The sequence below is a fragment of the Akebia trifoliata genome, chromosome 5, assembly GCF_017979445.1.
Source record: "Akebia trifoliata isolate Shusen 1 chromosome 5, ASM1797944v1, whole genome shotgun sequence".
Taxonomy (NCBI): Eukaryota; Viridiplantae; Streptophyta; class Magnoliopsida; order Ranunculales; family Lardizabalaceae; genus Akebia; species Akebia trifoliata.
Window position 1 is genome coordinate 34,123,834 of NC_141379.1, and position 23,263 is coordinate 34,147,096.

Here is a 23,263-nt window from a genome sequence, read left to right on the forward strand (position 1 = left end):
ATTCACAGCTACCAATACTGTAAGCTCTCTTTCTGGCTCTCTCTGCAATTTAGATTTAGAAGAATTAAATGGCGGTCGTTCTTCCTGCAAGTTTCCAATTGCTCAAAACTTGTTGATTATAATGGAAGGTTGTTCGCACAGGTATCAAAATCAAACACGATTATTTGCTACAAAGCTCTGATTCGAGTTCTAGAACCAAATTATTCGAATTTCATCACTGTTTATTTAGTTTTCTTTGATGTAAAATGGATCTTCTGCTTCAGTTGGTTTCTCGACCAGGTTTTGATCTCTCTTCTTTCGTTTCAGTTCTCAGAGTCCTTGATTCCTCTTTTTTTAAGTTAAAGTTTTAGGTGTTTTGGAGGTTGTTTTGATCTTGTTAAGTAAACTAGTTTTTTATTTCATCAATTTTTTTATTATTATTTATTTATATGATTTTAACACCGATTCTTGACGATTATTTGATTCAATCCGTTGCTATGTTTGTGTTGAACTATACTATTTTTTTATTAAATCAAAATCAGAAATTGATTAAGATTTTAAAATGATCAGAGAGGACCGGTTGATCATTTTCTAGATTTTGAAATAATTTTTAATCTGTAGATTCTGAAATCAGTTTTGAAAAATAAGTGTAGTCAAACGAAATTCTAGATTAATCAAACTCTTTGAATCTAAAATCAAACTTTAATAATAGACACTAAATACTTAAAGTAATGACTTTTAGTCGTCAGACATAAATTATGGATGAAATCGACTTTGGGTAGATATTTTAGGAGAAATATTTTCGTTGATAAGATAGTGAGGAAAAAAGCCTTACTAAGCTTTATCCACCATCGAAAGAACTCGAGATTCGAAAAGGATTTTGAAGAATCTCAAAGTCTTTTTGACGGTGGATGAGGCTTGGTAAGTTCTTTTTTCGTCGTTATCTTAGTAAGGCTAGTTGGAGTATCATCTTATCATGTGAGTAGTCTTCAAGCGGAAATTTCGTATGTGAGTTGTTATGCGCTTACGGGTTGGGGTGAGACAAAAGGAGACACAAAGTGACACAATGACGTGGTGGCGTTTAGTTATGGGCACATCACCTCATCATTTGTGTCACCCTTGTGATTAGTTTGTGTCATTCTAACATTTTCTTCTATGGTTATATGCTTATCCTCTTCTTATTTTGATAAATATACTTGAGAATCGAAATATCTTGTTAAACTAATGTCTTGCTCTCTTAATCTTTGAGTTCTCTCGCTTAAATTATAAAATGACCTCATTTAAGTTTCACCTTAGTTTCTTGTAGATATTCTTTTATACTGTGATTTTATAATAAAATTAGTTATCTAATTTATTAATAAAATAATGATGAATACACGAGGTAAATCATACATGACCTGTACGTGATTAACGTGGTAAGAACATAGAATCACAAATTTTTTGCTCATGTATCTCAAAGGAAAAGATCTATGATTATGTGCCCTAACCATGTCAATCGCGTACATACCACATATGATTGACCGTGTGCATTCATCACGACTCTTATTTATATTATGATGGTATGGTACTATCATAGCCCTTTATTTTTGGAGCGTAACATTACCTTACTACAAAAATATGAAAAAATCACTTGTGTGATTTTCGTTAAGTTATTGGATCTTATAGTCACAAATCTCATTTTTATCTTAAATTATATATAATTTTTAATTTTAAAAATGTTTTATCTTGTTCTTTCAGATTTTAATATTGAAATAGATAGGATATCAAATTTAAAAGATGAGCGTAGACTAAACATTTGTATAAAAAAAATGTATCGATTAGAAAGTGTTCTATCTTTTAGAAGGATCACTAGTGCAAATAGGTGTGGATGAAGTGGATTTGAGAATGTCAGGTTGAGTAATTTCTTGTGTCTAAAATAAAATATTAGCTTTTGAGTAAATTAATTAAAGTTTGGATTTGGTAATTATTTGATTAGGATTAAGTTCGTACTTAATTCTAAAAATATAAAAGAAATTTTAGAGATTATACTAATGATATTTTTGAATTTTTTTCTCAAAAATCCATCACTTTCTATCTCTCTAAAATCATATCTTCCACATTTGATTTGATGGTTGAACAAACTAGAATTTTGTGGTTGGAAGGGGTTTGTGGTAATTTTATTGGTAAACAGCACAGTAATTCATTTGTTTGACTTCTTGTACCTTTAATCGGTGTGTTTGTCTGAATTTCCAGTGAAATAAGCGTCAAATATTTTGACAGGTTTCGAGAAGAAAATCATAGGGGGAAAGGGCATTTAAATAATTTTAGTTTTATTAATCTATCAGACTTTTTATATTTTTTATCGAACTTTTTTTTTTCCATCACAGTCCCCTTCTGTCAGTGTTCTCTTTTAATGGCAAAAGCCACGTGATCTTTAAAGCCTACATACCTCAATCATTGATGCAGCATAAATATTTAGAATTACCTCCCTTTTTTTTTATAAATAGAATTACCTCCCTTGGATAAGAATAAAAATTACTTTTTCTTTTGTTTAAACTTTTAACTTTTTTTTGACCAAAAAAAAAAAAATTACTCCCTCCCCCCATCTTACTTCTGATTTTTAAGTCGATTTTATTATTAGAGTATTTTAAAAACATCCTCCTTAAAATTGATAATATTAGGTTTAACTCCTTATATAATGCGAAATTAGGTTTATCCTTTAACGGTAAGGGAATTTTTTTTTTTTTTCACGATTATTTAACTGAAATTTTGACATTTTTCAAATTTTAATTTAGTATTGTGATATTTACAGTGCATTTTGAAAAATAAAAGTTCACTTAAAGAGACTGCAACGTTGACTCACGGTCCAGTGGGTAAGTCTAATATCACAAATTTTACAGGGGTTTTCTAAAATACCCTTATTATTTATACAAACTTCTCTTTTTTTTTTCGCCGAAGACACGTGGGTTTTTTCTTTTCTAGTTTTTTTTTTTTACTGGGTTTGGTTTGGTTCGGTTCAATCGAGATAAAAAGTGTTAAAAAAAATTTCAAAAAAAATAACATTTTTTTTTCCTGTCCTTTAATACAGGGGTAGGTAGGGAGACTTCAACGAGCATAAAAAGGAGAAACCTTTAGTTCATTTTCTTGGTGGGAAGGAAGTCAGTTTTTTTTGTGAAACATGGCTTCCTCCTCTGGTTCATGGATTACATCCCTCTCTTGTTCAAGCTCTATCATCCAAACCTCCGATCACGAATCCTCTCTTTCTATGATCTTTGAATGGCTGAGATTCATCTTCCTCTCTCCATGTCCTCAACGTGTTATCTTCTCATCCGTCGATCTCCTCTTCTTACTCGTTCTCATCGCCCTTTCGATCCAAAAACTCTTCACTAGATTCCGCTCCAACGAAGAACCTAACAAATCCCCCGTCAGAAACTACAGATCTCAACTCAGAACTGATGTGTGGTTCAAGCTTTCTTTGATTTTATCAGCTCTTTTAGCAATTTCTCACACAGTTCTCTCTGTTATAGCCTTCACTAGAGTTTCTCGATCTTCATGGGAACTCGAAGAAGCTCTGTTTCGGTTAGTTCAAGCTATAACCCAAATTTCAATTACGATTTTAATCGCTCACGAGAAGAGATTCGAAGCCTTTACTCATCCGATTTCCCTTCGAATTTACTGGATAATAAACTTCATAATCGTTTCTCTATTCTCGGCTTCCGCAATCGTAAGGTTGAGCTCCATAAAATCGAATCTAGATTTCGAATTGAGAGTGGATGATATCTTCTCCTTATGTTCTCTCCCGATCTCTGCTATTCTTCTAATAATCGCCATTAGAGGATCGACAGGAGTGGTTACAATAACCAGAGAATCTGAAGATGAATCGAAACTAAAAGAATCGCTTCTGATGAAATCGAACACAACAGGGTACGCTACAGCTTCTTTTTTCTCTAGAACGACGTGGCATTGGATGAACCCCCTTTTGAAAAAGGGTTACAAATCTTCTCTAAAGGCCGAAGACGTTCCATATCTCGGACCCGATATAAATGCAGAACGAAACTCAGAGATTTTCGAATCAAACTGGCCTAAAAACGCAGACCAATCGAACCACCCGGTTCGAATCACTTTGATCCGTTGTTTCTGGAAAGATATACTCTTTACAGCCTTCCTCGCAATCGTTCGTCTCGGCGTCATGTTCTTAGGTCCAGTCCTTCTTCAAGATTTCGTCGATTTCTCAGCTGGGAAGGGAAGTTCTCCTTACGAAGGCTATTATCTCGTTTTAACCCTCTTAGCGGCAAAATGTGTTGAAGTTCTAAGCTCCCACCAGTTCAATTTCCAGTCTCAGAGGGTCGGGATGCTTATTCGATCCTCTCTTATCACAGCTTTATACAAAAAGGGTTTGAGACTCTCTTGTTCATCTCGGCAACATCATGGTCTCGGGCAGATCGTGAACTACATGGCTGTCGATACTCAACAACTATCAGACATGATTAACCAGCTTCACAACCTCTGGCTTATGCCCTTTCAAGTTGTCGTCGCTTTGATCTTAGTCTACTACTACTTGGGTGTCTCAGCACTTTCTGCACTTGTTACTGTAATTGTGATCACAGCTTTTGTTCTATGGAGCACTCGAAAGAACAACTCTTACCAATTCAATCTGATGATGATGAGAGATTCGAGAATGAAGGCTACAAGTGAGATGCTTAATAACATGCGAGTGATAAGGTTCCAAGCATGGGAAGAACACTTCAAGAAACGAATCCAGGGTTTCAGAGATAAAGAGTATGGGTGGTTATCCAGATTTATGATTTGCGTCTCTGTAAACATGCTTGTTCTATGGAGTTCATCGGTGATTATAACTACAATTGTGTTTGGTACAGCGATCTTGGTTGGGTTCTCTTTGGATTCAGGGATGGTGTTTACGGTTATATCTGTGATTAGGATTTTACAGGAACCGATTAGGAATTTTCCACAATCTTTGATTTCGATCTCACAAGCTATGATCTCGCTTGGGAGGTTGGATGCTTATTTGACTAGTAAAGAATTGGTGGAAGGAGTGGTGGAGAGGAAAGAAGGTTGTGATGGAAGGATTGCTGTGGAGGTTAAAAATGGTTCGTTTGGTTGGGATGACGAGACTAATGATGTGGTTTTGAAAGATTTGAATTTGGAGATCAAGAAAGGTGAGCTTTGTGCCATTGTTGGGACTGTTGGATCTGGGAAGTCTTCTTTACTTGCTTCGATTCTTGGTGAGATGCACAAGATCTCAGGAAAGGTGCGTTGTTTATTTTCTCTTACATTTCCATCTTAATAGATACGTTTGCTCAACAGCAGATCCTCCCTTATTCCTCTCCACATCCACATGGGAGAGGAGAAACAGAGCTGGAGCTCTCTGGAAATGCTAGTTGTAGGCTACGCGTCAGGCGTACAGCAGTGATGGCAACAAATTCCTAGAGATTCCCACCTAAACGTATCTCTATGAAAAGATTCATACTCCCATCTCAGCCGTACGTTGACGTGTGTATAACATTCGTATCCCGATAAAAACTATTGATCTTTTTCTTTTCTTTTCTTTTCTTTTCTGCACACTACTACTATCGCTTCGCTAATTAGTACTATTAATGGGTCTTTAGTCTTACTTATTTTTAGCCAAACTTCAAACTTCGTTGATGGAACTAGTGCAAACTATATTTAAAACACGTGATGTAATACACGTACCATACTTAAGACACGTGTGAATCATGCCGCGTTGTGTTTTCCTTACCACTGGAACTTCACTGGAAGGGATCACATTCTCCCAGCTCGTGAGCCATGGGGTCCAACCGTCCACTTAGGTATAGGTAGAGCGTACAGGTTACCTAACGAAACAGTTTACCGTTTCGTATATAACAAAAGAGGAAAAAGATAACGGAACCGGTCACCCATACTGGATGAGTTAAGTTTGGTGTGAAAGTGAAACATATAAGACAGTAAAATATTTCTCTTTTTTTTTTTTTAAAAGCTTGCCAGCTAACATATCTTGACCTTGGACGGTAGTGTTGGTCCAACTGTCTCTTTATTTAAAGCTAGGGACTCGACAATATACTTTTGAGAGGCTATAGATTTTTTATTTTTATTTATTTTTATATAGTTTGTGAGGCTATAGATTTGCTGTTTCGCACCATGTCATCTTATAAAGTAGAATAATGCCGAAGTGACCTCAGGATTCTTCGAGACATGATAGTATGTGAGGATATAAACTTCTCTTAAATGTTAGTGTCCCATCCCACTGTCTATGTTAAGAAAGCTTCTGTGGAAAAAAACAGAAGAGAAGAAGCTACTATTGACACCTTTAACTTTTACTTATTACACCTCAATTTCTCAAATTATTTACCACCTCACTTAAAAGATTAAAAACCACTCTTCGAACATTACAAAGGTTTGGCTCAAATTATAATCTTAACATTACAAAACATTATAACACTTTGTCTAAATAATTTCAATAGTTGCTTGCAATTATGATTAGGTTCATGTAAAATCTTAAATCCAAAAAATAAAAATTTGGAGAAAAAAATAAAATTTTTATTATCACCCCAACTTTTACCTATTATCAACCGTTCACTTAATTTTTATATTTTAAACTGGTTTGTAATAAGTAAAAGTTGGGGTGCCAATAGCAGCTCTAAAAAAAATACAAACAGTTCGTTTTTAGAGAGATTTACCCGGTAGACCCTAACTGATGCGTTTTTATTACAAAAACTCCTTTGGAGTTCATTCCTTTTGAAGTTTCTTACCCACCCCAAACCTAAATTTATTAAGTTTGTTATACAATAAACCTTGGAGGGGATCCAATCATAGAATTCAACTTGATGTAGTTAATTTGTTACTTAAAATACCTTAGAGTTGAACCTAACCGCATCAATTTGTGGCATCCAAAAATATGATTTGATTCCACAGGATTATAAAGGACAAAATTCTAGAACTTTGAAAGAAAAAAAAAAATATTGAAAAAAAAGTTCATTTTCATCGTTGAATTTTAGTTTTAAATTTGGTAGTTCGATAGCCATCCATTTTCAACATCTTCAATCAAGCTTAGAAAGGATTTTTCTTCTTTTGAATCTGTGTTTTTTTCATAAAATCTAGAAGGTTGTGGTGTTGGATTGCCCCCCCCCCTCCCTTCCCCTTTTTTTTTTTGATCGATTATTAAGTTTTTTTTTTTTGATTGCCAATTTGATAATCCATGTAGGCCCAAGGACCCATAAAGTCTTAGTAAGTTAGTCATGCTAGACTGATTTATAAAGTAAGGTTTGTTCAGTAACAAACTTGATAAAGGGAGTTTTTGTAATAAATATGCAATAGATAGGTCTGCCTGGTAATCTCTCTTGTTTTTATTTTGTATTGTTATGTCTTTATAACCATTTTACTGTCAAAGGAGAGTGAGCACACACCAACAGTAAAGAAAAGAAAAAGGGTAACTTTATGGAAAAAGCTTTATGATAATTCTAAGTATTCTCAAACCAGTAAAATGTACAAAATCATCTTCATCAAAGCCTTGTCCAAAAATCTGGTTTGGCTAAATTAAACTTATTTTTCCATTCGAAGTGTATCTAATGTAATAGATGTCACACGATATGCTCACATTACCCTTAATGGATGTTCTTTTTTGTTTTATGCTTAGGATGTTTAGAACATTTAACTTGCACGTTCTTTGTAACTTGGTTTGTTATTAGTCTCTGTTTCCATGGATACAAACTACATTAATCAACTCTCTCTTGGTTTCTCATTTATTGTGGTTATTCCTATGTTTCCATATGGCCCTGCTTGGTACACTACAAATCATTTGCATTGCAAATGGTTTGCAATGAATGATTTACTATTGCTTGGCAACCGATGGGAAATCTCCTGTGAAATCTTTTTTTTTGTGATTGGTTGGTCTTTGCAATGAAAATTTCCATTGTGATTTTGCAACTGATTTGCCGTACTTTTTGTGCTGCGAATCATGTGCTGAAATTTCCCAGGAATTTAAGTGATCCATGTAAATGTTTTGCAATGCAAATCATTTGCATTGTGTAACCAAGCACCAGTAAAATTGATTTCAGAAAATTATTTGCATTTGCAAATGATTTGCTGCACACCAAGCAGGGCCATAGATCAACCCCCCCCCAACACACAAGTAAACACACACACGCACATGAACTCATATGTTCAAATACAATCTTAGCCGTGTAATGTGAACTGCAACGGTTGGAATTTATTGTGGAGATATGTGATATATTATCAGGATACGTCTTTTATCCTTGTCGTTGGATTTCACATTTACACAGTGGTACGAGTCTACCGATCCCAACCCTATAAATATATAAACGTAACATAAAATGAAATTACACAAGTAGTTATTACCCCTAACAATTCCTTAGCCATTGGATCAGCACTGCAACCCCAATAAATAATTAGAGCAATGGCCTCTTATAGAAGTACGATCAAGTATGCAATCATATCTTTGCCCTACCTACCTGCTCTATCTGTTGATCTTCTTGAATGTATCCAAACAATCAACACCAACTGACTGTGATGGTGCTATCTTTTTTCGTTCCTGCAGGTGAGAGTTTGTGGGACCACTGCCTATGTTGCACAGACATCGTGGATTCAAAATGGGACCATCCAAGAGAACATACTATTTGGCTTGCCCATGAATGCCCATAGATACAGGGAAGTGATCAGAGTTTGTTCCCTTGAAAAGGACTTGGAAATGATGGAGTTTGGAGACCAAACTGAGATTGGTGAACGTGGTATCAACCTCAGTGGTGGCCAGAAACAGAGGATACAGCTTGCAAGAGCTGTCTATCAGGACTGTGATATCTATCTTCTTGATGATGTCTTCAGCGCCGTTGATGCTCACACTGGATCAGATTTATTTAAGGTGATTACCAGATCATGTGATTGACACAATGTGATCGTCTACAAGGAATACAAGCACGATCCAGTTATATCAACAGTAATTTATGGTCATATATGTCACTTTGAGATAACTTTATAATACTGAACATTGTTGCAGGAATGTGTAAGGGGTGCTTTGAAGGACAAAACCATTTTGCTTGTGACGCACCAAGTTGACTTCCTACACAATGTGGATCTCATATTGGTATGTCTAGCATTTTGTTTATTAAAAATATCTGTAGTGTTGCATTAAGTAATACCATTTTTTTTTCTATGACCCAAAATGGCAATTTTACTTATGCTAATTTTATAAATAAAAATGAGTTAGGGGCAGAAGTCAGAAGTCGTAAAGGCCTTGTTTTTGGCCTTTATTAAGAGTTAGTTGTTCTTACGCCTAATCACCTCTACACACCCGTGTGGCACACTATCCATGAATGTTGGCTTACTCCTTGGTTGATGTATGCACCAAAAGGCAGCCTAATTTTTTTTATATATATATTTCTAATCATTATTTTGAGCTTTGATTCAGCATAGGCTTTTGATCAGGCCTGATGGTGGGTTCCAAGACCATGATGAAAAGTGATTGAATCTAATGTCTAGAAGTCTTAAAATCAGTTTTTTGTGGTGTACTAAGAGTTGGGTAAAACATTCATGGATTATGGGGCCAAATAATTTGCCACATGGTGTGCTGAAGTGACCTAGAGAGTCTGGTAGCTACCCAGTTCTTGGGTGTAATGGATACTCTTGTTTAAGATATCTTATAAAAGAAATGTCAAGGTTTTAAACGGTTAAAATGGCAGCAGTGGCAGTGGTGATCCTTTATCTCTATCATTATAACATTTACAATAATCTTCACTGGTTCTCCATAGTCCATCCATTTTAACTCTTGTCTTCAATATTTTATAGTTTAAAATGATTTGTATGTTTTACATGTTGAAATCTGGATCCTTGCTACGAGGAGTTTGGTTGCATTACTAACTCCATCATATACGTATAAGGCCATGTGTCCCCACCCAAACAATTGTCTCGTTTATGATCTGCCGCTAATGCATCCAACTTCTTGGCAGTATTGGCTGCCGAGTCTTTAAAAATAATATCTGATGCATGGATTATGTCCATTACAATTAATAACAGAAGTTATTTACCTACATAACTTAGGTTCCTTTTTTTTGGGGTATGAAATACAGGTCATGAGGGATGGCAAGATTGTACAATCTGGAAAGTATGATGAGCTTGTTGAATGTGGCCTGGATTTCGGAGCGCTGGTTGACGCCCATGCATCCTCCATGGAACTTGTAGAAGAGAGCAGAAATGACCCCCAACCATCACCAAAATCACCAAAACCTGCGTCACCACACCTTCCAGAAGTAAATGGAGGAAGTGGGTCTGTAGACCAACCCAAGTCTGAGAATGGAACATCCAAACTCATCGAAGATGAGGAGAGAGAGACTGGACATGTTAGTTGTCAAGTGTACAAAGCATATAGCACCGAGGCATATGGGTGGTGGGGCGTGGCGGCAGTGCTGGTAATGTCAACGTTGTGGCAGGTTTCCCTCTTGGCAGGTGATTATTGGCTGGCATATGAGACTGGGGAAGGCCATGCCAATTCATTCAACCCTTCGTTCTTTATCCGTATCTATGCAATCATAGCAGTGATTTCCTGTGTGTTTGTGCTGTTGAGATCCTTGGTTGTAGCTTTTGTTGGTCTCAAGACTGCTCAGGACTTCTTCAAACAGATTCTTCATAGCATCTTACATGCTCCCATGTCATTCTTTGATACCACGCCTACAGGAAGAATTCTGAGTAGGGTAAGATTAGTCGCCCAAGGCTTTAAATTGGATCAAAATGAACCATGTAGCTTGCTACTGATTTTGGACTGATCAACTAACTCCTTTTGTTCCAATGTCTTTTGCAGGCATCGACAGATCAAGCCAACATTGATCTCTTACTTCCCTTTTTTTTGAGCATGACCCTTACCATGTACTTCTCAGTGATCTCCGTTGTAGTTGTCATGTCTCAAGTTGCTTGGCCAACAATTTTACTCATCGTTCCTCTGTTTTGGCTCAATATCTGGTACCGGGTATAGTTCCTATTGCCCTCCCTTCTTGGTCTTGCCTTGAACCAATTTATTTGTTTTTAGTTTCATGGTAGACAATAAGATTGCCTATTTGTGTATATGACTATCTAAGGCACCCAGTGCCATACATTTATAGGCGGGACGAACCAGCTCAATATAGTGATTCATTGTTCGTATCATCCATTCTATCTATTTATTTCTGATTGGTATTTAGGTTGTGGCTGATCTACTGTGCCAAAGTTTGATTGGCACAGTAGATCTGTTAGGTGGAAAACAGCGTATGATGTCCCCGCAGTGCTTGTGTGCTATGTTTACTCATAGATGTCCTTGCTATATAGTTGATTAGGTATACCTCTGTAGTGTTAGTGTAGAACTCAATGTAGATTGATCTAGTCTGTTTGACTGCTATCTGAATCTTTTGTTGTACAGGGATACTACATTGCATCATCCCGCGAGTTGACTCGCCTCGACTCCATCACAAAAGCCCCTATTATCCATCACTTCTCAGAAAGTGTTGCTGGGGTTATGACTATCCGGTGCTTCAGGAAGCAAGAGGGGTTTTGCCAGGAGAATGTCAAAAGGGTGAATGCAAATCTGCGTATGGATTTGCACAATAACGGAGCCAATGAGTGGTTAGGCTTTCGCTTGGAATTGATTGGAAGTGCCACCCTCTGCCTTTCTTCTTTGTTCATGGTTGTGTTGCCAAGCAATATCATCAAGCCAGGTACTTATTCTTGTTGTAGATCTTTAACATACATATTCATGCTTACATCTACTAAATAAGGGATAAAGCCCATGACTGTGCCATGATGTCTTACCCTAATGGAATGGACCCCCTGAAGTGGACAGTTGTTAAGTTTCCCCCAAAGAATGGTCCCACGATGGATTAGGGTAAAACTTACGACACTGACCAACTTATGAAGACGTGCATTAGAGAGCCATTTATCAGGTGACGTCTTGCTTTGGCAAAATGCCAAGCAATCAACATGAGGAACACAGCTAGTCCCGACCTAGGTGCAAGCAATTTTGCTTGTGTCATTGCATTGTCATGCCAAAGCGGTGTGACCCTGGCAATGGCCATTGTACCATCATATCACGAGTTGTAGGGACAACCTGTATGGTTGTATGAATGGGCACCACATGTCCCTAGTCATAGTAAGGGATGGCTTGTGTGATCTGTGAGAGAGCAACCCCAACGATATGGGCAGTAGGAGCAATTTTACCTCGAGGGTTCCTTTAGGTCTATCTGAAACTCTATCCTCTTACCTCTTCCTTTCCTGCTCTTCCAACCTCCTCCCTCTCCAAAAACCTCTTTCCTTGATCCTTTGCATTTCTTTTGTGGTTCATTCCTGGGTTAATGAACCAAATCAGCAATACCGTTCAGTAGTCAGAATATTTGATCACAGATGGTCCTTGTCGACTCACACACCAGGTAACATAGATTACATATAACACATATACACTTGCTTTATTTGCATGTTATGAGGGGTGATGCATGGAGAGTTTTTCTTTCTGATCAATGATTTCTCTTTACAATTTATACTTTTGGAGCTTTTGTGTGGACAAACTGACCTTGTTTTGTTTGATGTAGAGTATGTGGGGCTCTCCCTTTCCTATGGTCTCTCTCTCAATGCCGTGATGTTTTGGACCGTATATATGAGTTGTTTTGTGGAGAACAAAATGGTTTCGGTCGAGAGAATAAAACAATTTATAAGCATCCCATCTGAAGGACCATGGCATATCCCAGACTGCCTTCCACCTCCAGATTGGCCCAACCATGGTGATGTCGATGTTAAGGACTTGCAGGTAACTGATCTGAATCTTTCAAAAGGTTTGGGTAAGAGTTTCCTTGAGATTCAGGCTCTAATAAAAAAAAAAACTATTGGTGGTATTTTCTTATGCTTGTTTATTTAAATGTAGAATTTGCATTATAGGACTACTAAGGGAGGGAAGAGTTGGAGGCAGCAGAATCATATTCCCTCTATGACCAACTTTACCATACTCAGTTTATAGAGAGTTCAGGACTCACCATTCAATGGGTCCCTCTAAGGGGAGAGAGTGCTAATCCAATACAAGCTCTTTAAAAATAATATATATATATATATATATATATAATGGCTCTTCTGAGATCATCCTAAATAATTTGATAGATAAGATGGCTACAGTCGTGCAAGTGTTTGTCAAGGTCCTAGGTGGAAGTGGAACCCATTGACCTTGACTGCACTCTGACCTTATGTAGGAGCATGTCCCAACCTAATTATTCATTTTCCTTAGCGTACTGATTTGACATGGGTTACCCTCCAACACACGAGTGTGCACCACAAGTGTAAGAAAAGCTATTGTAGCTCACCTCTGAGCATGTTCTCTATAGCACATTAGTGTTTCTCCTTAGTGTACACTTTTGGCATGTTATTAGGCCTACAGAAAGTTGAATGGATTATTTTGAACAGGTGAGATATCGACCCAACACGCCTCTGATTCTCAGAGGGGTCAATTTTAGCATTCAAGGAGGAGAGAAGATTGGTGTTGTTGGCCGAACGGGGAGCGGGAAGTCAACTTTGATCCAAGTTTTCTTTAGGGTGATGGAACCTACTGGAGGGAAAATAATTATCGACGGGGTTGACATTTGTAAGCTGGGTCTTCATGATCTCAGGTCTCGCCTTGGTATCATTCCCCAAGAACCTGTCCTTTTCCAAGGAACCGTGCGAAGCAATATTGACCCAATTGGATTATATTCTGACGATGAGATATGGAAGGTAGCTACATCATTTACATTTCCCAATAATAGTAGCTGTTTCTCTTTGGGGTTTAATTTGTAAGTTATGGTTAATTGTTTATAAGCTGCACTATACTGAACCTACCAGGGTTTGTTGAAAAGACATACCTGATACAGTAGAGAAGGAACACATCAACACTATTATTATATTGGCATGCTTCCATGACTTATGCACAAAGGATGTTTACTTTTTTAAGGTCATTTCTATTGAAGTTTTTTCTAGTTGGCTGATGATAGCTTATTGTTCTCTCGTTTTGAAGAGCCTTGAGCGCTGCCAACTTAAAGATATTGTAGTTGCAAAACCTGAGAAACTTGATGCTTCAGGTATTTTACTCATCAATTTTTTTTAAATGTGTTCCATTTTCTAGTGAATCGGATTGTGTCATTATTTTATCGTCTGTGCTCTCTAGTTACTCATGTTTGCCACATTTTTTTATTCCTTTCAATTTTTAGTGGTCGATAGTGGAGACAATTGGAGCGTGGGACAGAGGCAACTTCTCTGTTTGGGACGAGTGATGCTAAAGCGCACTCGGATTTTGTTTATGGACGAGGCAACGGCTTCCGTTGATTCACAAACAGATGCTGTAATTCAAAAGATCATCCGAGAGGACTTTGCCGCATGTACAATTATAAGCATTGCTCACAGAATACCCACAGTCATGGACTGCGATAGAGTGCTAGTTATAGATGCAGGTATGCTCTTTTTTTGCATTAACTTTTACATGGAATCATGATATTAACTTTTAAATGGAAAGCTAACAATGAAATCGTAAGTTTTGTGGACGATTGCTTACTCTAAATAAATGTATATAAAGGTACTGGTTGAATGGAACTGAGTTTGATGTGAAGGCTTCACATGGTAGGTGTTATGTGAAGCTCCACATGCATGCTACATCAGACCCTACCTCACTTATCTCGTCTATTAATGTAAATGACATAAATGCCCTCTTCTTCAATCTCTAGTCAAAAAACTCTTATTTTTCTTCCCCGAACCAGTTGCCTTCAATCTTTTAATCTCTTCAACCTTGTTGTGAATCTATTATTTAAAACCTTACCTCATCCCTTTGTAGAGACTTTTCTACTCAAAATTCCATCATTATCTACTTCCCCAACCCTTCTAATCCTTGCCTTTAACTCTTCGCATCTACTTCCCCAAAAATCCTATCTTGTGCTGAAGTATATAGAATCATAAGGATTAATATGGGCTGGTTTTGAAGATGAAAAATCAATGGTTGAAAGATGACTGATTTTGAGGACGAAAAAAAATCTCAGGGTTTTTCTCAACAGGTTAAAGATGAGGGTATTCTGGTCATTTTTTGTTAAGAAAGTATCTCAAATATTCCCCAAAACATGGACTGCTAGTTCAAAAGGCTAGTCTGTATTATGAAAAGCCTTGGCATCAAACTCGGATCCCTGTTGAACTGTGTAGTATGAGATGACATTGTTATTGCTCCAGGTTTTGGTAAATTGATCTCTGTTGAGCTAGGTTCTTGGGATAAAATAGAAGCCTGTTCTATAGGATGGCGAGAACCTTTCATATTATACATCACTTCTAGTGTCCGAATCATACAGTCTAATGAATTATTTTTATTTCTTGCTACCACATCACAATGGCCTCGCTCTATGTTTCCTATTGTTTGCTTTACAGTAGCAAGAATACTGCTAAAATATGACAATTTATATAATACGTTTGTTTGCATGAGCAGGACGGGCGAAGGAGTTTGACAAACCCTCTCGCTTGCTTGAGCGTCCCTCACTCTTCGGAGCATTGGTTAAGGAGTATGCCAACCGGTCTTCTGGTTTATAGATGACACCAGCTTTGTGGCTGTTGGCACATCAGGAATAAGTTGTCAGCGCCCATCTTCATAAATTCAGTTGTGAACCAACTTTCAGAGAGGAGTAGAATTTTCTGGTATTAAATTTTTTTTTTTTTGTTTCTTTTGGAGATATTCAAGTTAAATGGGGTTTAGAAGCATATAAATTATCCTTAATGTTATTGAAACCGATTTTTTTTATTTTTCCAAGGCCTCTGCTGTTTATTTGGATTCCTGAGGCGCCATTTTGTTATTGAGATCGTGGGATTGTTTGATATGTGAGATGCTTTGAATGCAAATAATGCTTTGGAGAACTTGGGCGTTCTCTAGTCTTTCTTCTTGTTCAAGATATGTATGTTTTGACGAGAGAATGAAGGCCTGGTCATCATCATGTTTGAGAGAGTTGTGTTTTAATGAGGTCGTAGTTATCTTATAAGACCCATTTTCCAGTATATTATCTTAATTATCGTAAAAGCATTATTGGTATTCTTTTACATTTTTGAGTTGTATTTGGGCATCTTATGTACTTCATGCGAATCTCATGCAAAGTCAATTTATTTGTCTGCAATTGATGATATTTGTTTGGGGTAAGGATAATGCGGAGCATTCAAATTATTTAGACACATGTGAAGTATTCAAAAGAATTTAAATAACATCATCCCTAATCATATGGATTCATTCACTCATTTCGAGGGGATATATTTCAGGCTCTCCTTTCCCCTTATCTTCATTTGTGAAAAATATCTTTGACTTGCCTTTTCCCTCCCCCTCTTGTCTTGTCTTACATTAATCTTTCTTTTCACTGTCTACTTTCGTACCAAGTCTTTTCTAACTTTTTTCCTTACTCAAGCATGGGGGGACAACGAGGCCTTCCTTGGATACCTACTATTTTTTTTTATTATTTATTTTTGTCTCCCTCAACTTTTGACTTTCTATCTTTTCATCTACTCTTAGATATTTTTCTTCGTTATCACTTTTTCTCTGCACATTTTTTTTTTGTATATAAAAATTCTCACATTTCCCTTTTCTAGAGGATTTACTTTCATGGGTTGTTCTTTCATGTCAGGGCTTAGAGGAAAGATTCTCTCTCTCTTTCTCTCTTGACATTTAGAATAGTGCATCTATGATTTGAAGATTTATATTGTACATTATTATGTTACGCATCTTGTTCTTTTATGTAATATGATATCACAGTGTTTTTGTAGAAATTTTTGGGGGGCTTTCACTCCTTGAGATAAGTGTTGACAATGATATGATCTTCAAATTATGTGTAGATTTTTTTTTTTATTTTTTTAACTTTCTTGTTCATCTTTTCTAATTGAATTTTATTTTTCGATCATCTTCTCTCCGTTGATCTTACTTGAAAAAATATCGGTGTGATGTTGACTAAAGGGCCTCAAAGATTAAGATAGGTCTTGATAGAAAATGCAAAGCAAAAAAAAGAAGTTTAGATGTTGTAAAACTTATCTCTAGTTGATTGTTGTGCTTAAATTCTATATTTTTAGTGGGAAAATTCATTAATTATCTCCACCAATGTTGGATTGCATCTAAATCAAACAAAAGGGGGGCAGGATTGGGTCAAATCTCAATGCCCTAACCTCCCACACCAGTTTACTTGTTTTTGATATTGCATTACATACACTTAGTTTGTTATCATCTTCTTTATCTCCATGTTTTAGTAGTAAGCTACAATATCAAGTTTACCACTTTTAATCCTCATGGAAATGACCTTGGATATTCCCAAGTATTAGTTTCCTATAACTTGATAGTTACTACTCCCATTCTTTATTACCTTATACTTTAGTCTCTAGGAAATTTAGTGTTACATTCATGATTTATCAAATTGAGGGATATCTTTGTCGTTAAGAGTGTGCACAATAAAGTTGTAACACTCTCACATAAACAATTGTACATGTTACTTGATAAGGACTATCAAATATCTTTCTTACAATGGATGTGTGGAAAATCTCGATGAAACTATGGTATCTTAATCATTTAGGTTTCCCATCATCTTTGCAAAGTGATCTCAGAGCAATGGGAAAATGTCTAAGAATCAATGGCATCTCAATTTTTTTCTTTTAGGACTCCCATCCTCTTCTTCGAGTCATCACCGAGCAAAGGTGGATTTATTTGTTTCCCTTGATCAATTTTTCATAAATCATTGCTCGATTATGTAATCTTGAAGTGCATCTTTCTCTCTTGAATCCCTCTACAACCGATAATCTTGCAATCAAAATTTCACGAGATAAAGAATTTAAAAGAACATGTAGAAGACCAAAAAGAAAGTGGGTTGAGATAGTGTGAGGAGATATGATTATGCTTTAATTCATAGAAGACGAGACTTTAAACAAAGTCATCTAACCCGACACCAATTGAGATAAGGTTTTTATAGAAGGTTGTTATTGATTATCTTCAATTAATCTCTTAAATACATTAATAACCATAAGCTGACTAAACCCAGATCATGGTTTTAAAAATCGTTTTGACGTCTTGTCTCGTATTGAGTCATCTTAGACGAGATATCCGATTTATTTGAGACATCTCGGACGAGATTAAAAAAATGCCTTAAAATCAGAACAAAGTAAAACCATGTCTTTTAAATGACTTGTCAACTCGTCTCGTTGGTGGATGAGTCGTCTTGTCCTAGATTCACACAACACCACAGTGAGTAAGTTGGGGTTCGGCAAAAATTCAAGAGAAGTCAATAAAGTTAGAAAAAACATGGGATAAATTTGAAAATAAAAAAATAAATTTTATAAGTATAAAAAATGAATATATATATCCTCACAAAAAATCAGCTCAATCCGAAATTTCTAACCTATATTTTGAAAATTTATAAATGTTGCATTGTTTTTACATATGCTTTCTTAGATGTCCCTTGAACCTGACCCATATATATATATATGTGGGGAGCAGTTCGGCAGCCCTAAAGTTTGCCAAGTTTGATGCCAAACATTTTTTGTAAATCACTTTTGATGGGGTTAGAAGTTTTGGAATAGGCTGATTTTTTGGAAGGATGATCTCTATGGTGAAGAGATCATCCTCACAAAAAATCAGCTCATTTTGAAGCTTCTAATCCTAGTTTACAAGTTGAAGAATCGTGGACCGTCCAATTTTTGTAAATCACTTATGATGGGGTTAGAAGTTTTGGAATAGGCTGATTTTTGGTGAGGATGATCTCCTCATCACAGAGATCATCCTCACAAAAAATCAGCTCATTCCAAAGCTTCTAACCCATATTTTGAAAAATGTTTGGCACCAAACTTGGCAAATTTTAGGGCTGCTGAACCGTCCCCATATATATATATATATAGGGAAATGTTCGGCAACAAACATTTTGACAAACATTTTTCAAAACATGGGTTAGAGGTTTTGGAATGGGCTGATTTTTGGTGAGGATGATCTCTACGATGAGGAGATCATCATCACTAAAAATCAGCCCATTCCAAAACTTCTAACCCCATAAAAAATGATTTACAAAACATGGACGATCCACGAGTTTTCAACTTGTAAACTGGGGCTAAAAGTTTTGGAATGGGCTGATTTTTGGTGAGGATGATCTCCTCACCATAGAGATCATCCTCACCAAAAATCAGCCCATTCCAAAACTTTTAACTCATGTTTTGAAAATTGTTTTGCCAAAATGTTTGTTGCTGAACGGGACCCATATATATATATGGGGGCGGTTCAAGGGCCATATGAGAAAACATATGAAAAAACTTTCGTTTTTCAAAATAAGAGTTAGAGGTTTTGGATTGAGCTGATTTTTTGCAAGGATGGTCACTATGATGAAAAAATCATCCTCACAAAAAATCAGCTCAATCAGAAACTTCTAAATCCATCAAAAGTGATTTACAAATTAGTGATAAAAATTGGTAAAAAATCGACGGTCCACATTCTAAATCACTTTTAATGGGATTAGAAGTTTCAAATTGGGCTGATTTTTTTTTTTTTTTTGGATGATCTTCCCATCATAGAGATCATCCTCACAAAAAATCAGCTCAATCCAAAATTTCTAACCCATATTTTAAAATTTTATTAAAAACGAAAGTTTTTACATACGTTTTCTCATATGGCCCTTGAACCTGACCCATATATATATATATATATATATATATATATATATATATATATATATATATATATATATATATATATATATATATATATATATATATATATATGGGTTAGAAATTTTGGATTGAGCTGATTTTTTGTAAGGATGATCTCTATGATGGGAAGATCATCCAAAAAAAAAAAAAATCAGCCCAATCTAAAACTTCTCACCCTAATTAAAAGTGATTTAGAATGTGGACCGTCGATTTTTTACCAATTTTTATCACTAATTTGTAAATCACTTTTGATGGATTTAGAAGTTTCTGATTGAGCTGATTTTTTGTGAGGATGATCTTTTCATCATAGTGACCATCCTTGCAAAAAATCAGCTCAATCCAAAATCTCTAACTCTTATTTTGAAAAACGAAAGTTTTTTCATATGTTTTCTCATATGGCCCTTGAACCACCCCCATATATATATAGGGGACGGTTCGAGGGACATCCTCAAAACTATATGAGAAACTGATGTTTCTCAGCTGTTGGATTTTGAAAAACTAACGGCTGAGATTCTAATAGACGTCACTTCCGAATGAAAAAATAACTTTTAGATTATTTAAAAACAACTCCCTCAGTTTTGTTTTTTTATTTTATTTTAACTAACGATCTGTTTCTATTAAGAAACCCCCAACCCTTCCTTCGTCTCGACAGAAACCCAACTCCTTCTCTTCTCTCTCAAATGAACGACTGAAAACCATCCCTCTTCTCGACAGAATGACTAAAAACCATCGATCGACAGAACGACGAATTTCTGTCAAGTCTCGACAGAAAACCCCATTCGTTTTCTTTGAACCCAACTCCTTCTCTTCTCTCTCGAATGAATGACTGAAAACAAACCCTTCGTTTCCTTCTCCATCTCCACAGGAAATAGAACGAAAACCCAACCATCCTGAGACAAGCCACATTATTCACAATTATGAGTCTTCCATGACTTCCCTAGAAAGCATTTGCTTAGAAGCAGAGATGTTCAAAATGTTATCTTGCGGTGTTGTCTGTGAATCCTGTAGCAGAGATAACAGATGCAGACCATATTGCTTAAATAATCTGATTTTGAATTAGATATGGTGATCGGAGTGATTGACATAGCGATCTGGCCATAGAGAAAAGTTGCAACAGTTAAGATCTTGCTTTAGTGCTGGAGGAGAAAGGTGGGATATATATGATGCTAAGAAAACCCCCCCCCCCCTTTTTTTTTTTTTTACTTTGAATCCTTGAATAGAATTTGTCAATCGGAGAATATGTTGTAGAATGCATATTTGATAATATCATACCCCCTCTGATGAAGCTATTCTGTTATAGAATGCACTTGTGATAATATCATACCCATTTTGATGAAACCATTCTCTTGTATACCAGTGGTGACTCGGTCAACAATGACTAGATGCATCTGGGTGTGCTTCAGTGCACATGCTGTGAAGTTCTTGTCCAACTGAATGTTAGAGGCTCCTCCACTAATTTCCATATTTTAGGATCTTGGGTTGTTGAAGGCTCTAGTATTGATATCATGAACGAAGGGTTTTTTTTTGCAATCGTTCATTCGAGAGAGAAGAGAAGGAGTTGGGTTTCTGTCAAGACGAACGAATGTTTGGGTTTCTTAATAGAAACAGATCGTTAGTTAAAATAAAATAAAAAGATCAAAACTGAGGGAGTTGTTGTTAAATAATCTAAAAGTTATTTTTTCATTCGGAAGTGACGTCTATTAGAATCTCAGCCGTTCGTTTTTCAAAATCCAACAGCTGAGAAACATCAGTTTCTCATATGATTTTGAGGATGTCCCTCGAACCGTCCCCATATATATATATATATAGGGTCAGGTTCAGGGGCCATATGAGAAAACTTTCGTTTTTAATAAAATTTTAAAATATGAGTTAGAAATTTTGGATTGAGCTGATTTTTTGTGAGGATGATCTCTATGATGGGAAGATCATCAAAAAAAAAAAAAAAAAATCAGCCCAATCTAAAACTTCTAACCCCATTAAAAGTGATTTAGAATGTGGACCGTCGATTTTTTACCACTTTTTATCACTAATTTGTAAATCACTTTTGATGGATTTAGAAGTTTCTGATTGAGCTGATTTTTTGTGAGGATGATCTTCTCATCATAGTGACCATCCTTGCAAAAAATCAGCTCAATCCAAAACCTCTAACCCTTATTTTGAAAAACGAAAGTTTTCTCATATGTTTTCTCATATGGCCCTTGAACCTGACCCATATATATATATATATGGGTCACGTTCCTAAGACTCATATTGAGACTCACATTGCGACACACCGTTTTGTCTTATATGGGCAAAAATGTTTGGAATGAGTTGATTTTTTGTGAGGATGATCTCTGTGATGAGGGGATCATCCTGGCAAAAAATCATCCCATTCCAAAACTTCTAACCCCATCAAAATTGATTTACAAAAATTGGACGGTCTATAATTTTTCAACAAAAATTGGACGGTCTAGAAGTTTCATAATGAGCTGATTTTTGGCAAGGATGATCTCCTCACCATAGAGATCATCCTCACAAAAAATCAGCCCATTCCAAATATTTTTGCCCATATAAGACAAAACGGTGTGTCGCAATGTGAGTCCCAATATGAGTCTTAGGAACGCTGTTCTATATATATATATATATAGGGTCCCGTTCGCCACCCTTAGTTTTACCACACACTTTAACAAACGCGTTTTGTCTTACATGGGTTAGAAGTTTCGGAATGAGCTGATTTTTGGTGAGGATGATCTCTATGGTGAGGAGATCATCCTCACCAAAAATCAGCTCATTCCAAAACTTCTAACCCCATCAAAATTGATTTACAAAAAATGGACGGTCCACGATTTTTCAACGTGTAAACATGGGGCTAAACATTTCAGAATGGGCTGATTTTTGGGGAGGATGATCTTCTAATCATAGAGATCATCGTCACCAAAAATCAGCTCATTCCAAAACTTCTAACCCATGTAGGACAAAAAACGTTTGTTAAAGTGTGTGGTAAAACTTAGGGTGCTGAACATTTCCCATATAGGGTCCCGTTCGCCACCCTTAGTTTTACCACACACTTTAACAAACGCGTTTTGTCTTACATGGGTTAGAAGTTTCGGAATGAGCTGATTTTTGGTGAGGATGATCTCTATGGTGAGGAGATCATCCTCACCAAAAATCAGCTCATTCCAAAACTTCTAACCCCATGTAGGACAAAAAACGTTTGTTAAAGTGTGTGGTAAAACTTAGGGTGCTGAACATTTCCCATATATATATATATATGTGTGTGTGTGTGTGTGTGTGTGTGGGGGGGGACGGTTCGTGAGACTTCTTGAAAAACATATGTAAAGTCAATGGGTTGAAGCCATTGGATTTGGCGCATTTTAACGGACAGATCCCCTTCTAGAGAGATCTCTTGCGTTCTAGCTGGATCCCCTTTTTAACTTTCAAAATTTTGAATTATTTGCAAATAACCCTCTCTAGTCTCTTCCCTCTCTTCTAAACCCTTTCTTCTCTCAGGATTTCTCCTCTCCCCATCGTTTCATCTCTACAGAAAATCCTAAAATAAAATCTATTAAACCCTAAAATAAATTCTTTCATTTCTTAATTTTTTTCAAGGTCAATTTGGTGATCTATGGGGCTTAAT

General features: G+C 36.3%; 1 protein-coding gene across 3 annotated transcripts; it reads left to right on the top strand.

Moving 5' to 3' along the window:
• LOC147402458 (ABC transporter C family member 4-like) lies at nucleotides 1-16,103 on the top strand. Of its 3 annotated transcripts, XR_015178898.1 has the most exons (13): nucleotides 1-141; nucleotides 3,047-5,227; nucleotides 8,531-8,851; nucleotides 8,987-9,073; nucleotides 10,056-10,676; nucleotides 10,784-10,948; nucleotides 11,375-11,669; nucleotides 12,537-12,751; nucleotides 13,396-13,701; nucleotides 13,982-14,045; nucleotides 14,175-14,414; nucleotides 15,428-15,633; nucleotides 15,747-16,103. XR_015178898.1 is itself a non-coding variant. In XM_086444123.1 (12 exons), the coding sequence occupies exons 2-12, from the start codon at nucleotides 3,137-3,139 to the stop codon at nucleotides 15,526-15,528; spliced, it is 4,506 nt and encodes a 1,501-aa protein (XP_086300249.1). In that variant the 5' UTR covers nucleotides 1-141; nucleotides 3,047-3,136; the 3' UTR covers nucleotides 15,529-16,103. The 3 variants fall into 3 exon arrangements, 2 of the variants coding, with proteins under 2 accessions (XP_086300249.1, XP_086300250.1); XM_086444123.1 differs by having other exon boundaries at nucleotides 15,428-16,103; XM_086444124.1 differs by lacking the exon at nucleotides 1-141 and adding an exon at nucleotides 159-279 and having other exon boundaries at nucleotides 15,428-16,103.
• The last annotated feature ends 7,160 nt before the right edge of the window (nucleotides 16,104-23,263 follow it).

Excerpts from the sequence above, each read along its gene's own strand:
- LOC147402458 (XM_086444123.1), top strand. The coding sequence starts at position 3,137 with ATGGCTTCCTCCTCTGGTTCATGGATTACATCCCTCTCTTGTTCAAGC. Across the intron at positions 10,949-11,374 it reads GGCTCAATATCTGGTACCGG|GGATACTACATTGCATCATC; the intron begins GTATAGTTCCTA and ends TTTGTTGTACAG. Across the intron at positions 14,415-15,427 it reads AGTGCTAGTTATAGATGCAG|GACGGGCGAAGGAGTTTGAC; the intron begins GTATGCTCTTTT and ends TTGCATGAGCAG.